At 32.0% G+C, this 3151-nt stretch overlaps 1 protein-coding gene across 1 annotated transcript in view; it reads right to left on the bottom strand.

Moving 5' to 3' along the window:
- LOC111785509 (transcription termination factor MTERF5, chloroplastic-like) overlaps window positions 1-942 on the bottom strand; it is a 1643-nt gene extending 701 nt beyond the window's left edge. The window contains exon 1 of the mRNA XM_023665903.1: window positions 4-942. Coding sequence (XP_023521671.1) covers window positions 4-847 — 844 coding nt within the window. The 5' untranslated portion in view covers window positions 848-942. The remainder of the gene's footprint in view (window positions 1-3) is intronic.
- Between the last annotated feature and the right edge of the window lie 2209 nt (window positions 943-3151).

The raw sequence follows: 3151 nt of genomic DNA, 5'->3' as shown, positions 1-3151 counted from the left end.
CACATCCAATTTGGTTGACAAAAAAATCCACTACACCGTTAATCTTATCCTCAGAAGCCATCATACAGCATGGGTGCCTTCTAAAAGCAAAAAGGATCTCTTCTTCCGGCCATCCCCATTTCCTATAAACTTCAACCTTCTTTTTCCATGTAGATTTGCTCATTGCTCGCAGAGCAAAAACAGCAACAACAAACTTCAATCGCAGAGGATTGAATCCCATTTCCTTAACTTCCTCCACAATCTCCTTAAATCGAATGGAACTTATCAAAAACACTCGAGGCTGGGATCTAAGAATGCTTGCAATGTTTGAATCAGGCACTCCAATTTGTCTCAAAATTTCAACATTGGGACGAGCAGAATTGTGAAGATCCCAAGTGAGAAGACCCCCACACCGTTTTATGGCTGCAATAGTCTTCTCCTCAGTTTGAAGCAAATCATGAATATAATTAAAGGATGGAATGATTTGTCTGTTTAAACTTCGCTTTAGAATAGCAGGAAATCCACAAACTAATTTAGCAACCTCAGGAGAAGAAAGGCCTTTAGATTGGAGGAACAACAATTTGGGCAATAGGGTTTTTTCGGGGTCTGTTGATAGAACTTGAGGGAATTTCTTGATAAGCTCAGAGATTTGTGATTTTGAGAATCCGTGATTCTTAAATAACAGAATCACAGGCTTCTCATTGCTCTCAAAATCAACAAAATTAGAAGCCAACGACGCAGATTTCGGAGACGATACAATCTCGGAAGAAGTCAATAAGAATCTAAGAGATTTCAACGGAGATCCGGAAAACGATCCGACTGATAATGGAGTTCTAACTAGAATGATTCTGCGAAGCAAATGGTACATGACTGTAGAAACTCAGCGAGAAACAAACTGACCTGATGCTTCCGAGAAGAAGAATGGGAGAAACCACGAACGCCAAGAACAGAGAAAGGGAGTGATAAAAGGAATGTCACTGGTAGTCAAAATTTGGGTATTTATAGCGATGTTCTTTCCCTTTTATCTGGGCCGGCCCAATCATTGAGAGGTTCAAGATGACCCGAGAAATAAATGGGCTTCTCAAATTACAAATGGGCCGGCCCAAATATTGAGAGATCAAGGTGACCTGAGAAATAAATGGGCCGGCCCAAATATTGAGAGGTTCAAGGTGACCTATAAACGTGCTGACCGAATAGACTTCATAACCTAATCCAACCCAACCTTCCGTCTTTAGGTGGGGTTGGGTTGTCGGGTAGTTTTTTTCTTTATTGTTATTATTTTAAAAGCTCCATTTATACACGATACCGGTTTCAAATATCGAACATTTACCTGTCACAACACATCACTAATATCAGTTACAAACGTTAAAATATTTTTAAAATATAAATTAAAAAAAAATGTAGGATTGGGTTGTTCGTGTTGAACTTGTAAATTAAACTAAATTATTTGTTTTTTAAAAATTCAATTTAAATATATATAGATATATAGATATATATATATATAAAAGAATGAAAATTAAAGATGAGAAGTGGGGCCCAGTGCAGGCCAATGAGAAGGCACGTTAAGTGCTTGATGAAATGCCAAGACACATATGGGGGACCAATNTTTTTTTTTTTTTTTTTTAATTATTATTTAAAATTTTGCCTACAGAATCATTAGTGTTGTTGACACTCATTTTCTTTTAATTATTTTACATAAATATTAATCCGTTTCCAAATTCGAGCCTAATACTAGTATGTTAATTCTAGTTTTACGAGTGATATGCCGCTTTTTAAGTCCGTGTTTTTTTATGCGTGTAATTAGGTCAAGACAAAAATTATACGTGACTGCAATTTATCGGGATTTTTCACATAATGAATTTTCTATTAGTTTTTTAATAAAAATAATAGTAACCTATAACCGCCGTCGCTTGATTTTATTAAGTTGAAATATCAATATTCACAGACACATTAACTTTTCACCAAATATTCTATTGGTATTCCATACTGCGAGATCCCACGTTGATTCGAGAGAAAAACGAAACATTCCTTATAATGGTGTTAACTTTTCATCAAATATTCCAATGGTCTCTTGTACTGTGAGATCTCACATTGGTTGTAGAAATGAACGAAACACTTCTTATAAGTAGACGCATTTTAAAACCGTGAGACTGACGGCGATAAGTAACAAACCATATTTACTAACAGTGAGCTTAAGTTATTACAAATGATATTAGAGCCAGTTACTGGGCGATATACCAACAAGGACAGTGGCCCTATTGATTCCGAGATCCCACCTCAGTTGGAGAGCGAAACAAAACATTTCTCCCGAGATCCCATATCAATTGGAGAAAGAAACAAAATATTTATCGTGTTTTAAACCCGTGAAACTACCAGACTAAAGCGATCGATATTACATCTCCTAATAACAATTTCTTTTAGAATGTATTTTTTTATTATTAATTAAGCGATTTAAATGTGATTTAAAATTGTGGTGGCGTGATCTTAGGCACTTAAAATAATCATTCATGGGTTTAATAATTTTCAGAGGATTTTCATTTGTTAATAAATAATAATAATAATAAAAGTCTGACTCATAGTGTGAACAAATCAAGGGATTGATTATTAAAAAAATAATAATGTATAAATATTGTCGCAATATTTCTATTTCGAATATTTATTAATTAATTTAAAATTCAACAATCGAATATTCCCTTAAATAACATTTGACACATGTTTTTTTGTATGCTTTGTTGGACCCTAAGCTAAGATATTGGTTGAGAATTAATTGAATTAAAAAAAAAAACGGTTTTTTTTTTTAATGTAATATATATGACTGAAAATTGCAATTAGTTCTAATTATAATTTAATTAACATGATTATTTTTTAATTATTAATTTAAGACGCGAAATTATGATATAATTTTGAGAAATTTAAAGGGCATAATTGTAATTTCATTGAATTTAATCCCCGATCAATAATAAAGAGAATTAAGCTTCAAAATATTATTTTATTTTTTAAAATCATTTTAGTCCATAAAATTGCATAAAAACTACTTTATATTTTTATTATATTTAACAAAAGTTATAATCTTTATTGATAATTACTTTGAATAATTTAATATTAAAAAAATTAAATCTTCAATAAAGCTAATATAAAAAATTTGTTAGATTACAAATATTTATAATTGATC

This window comes from Cucurbita pepo, unplaced genomic scaffold (genome assembly GCF_002806865.2).
Source record: "Cucurbita pepo subsp. pepo cultivar mu-cu-16 unplaced genomic scaffold, ASM280686v2 Cp4.1_scaffold000528, whole genome shotgun sequence".
NCBI lineage: Eukaryota > Viridiplantae > Streptophyta > Magnoliopsida > Cucurbitales > Cucurbitaceae > Cucurbita > Cucurbita pepo.
This window is presented reverse-complemented; position numbering and strand designations above follow the sequence as displayed.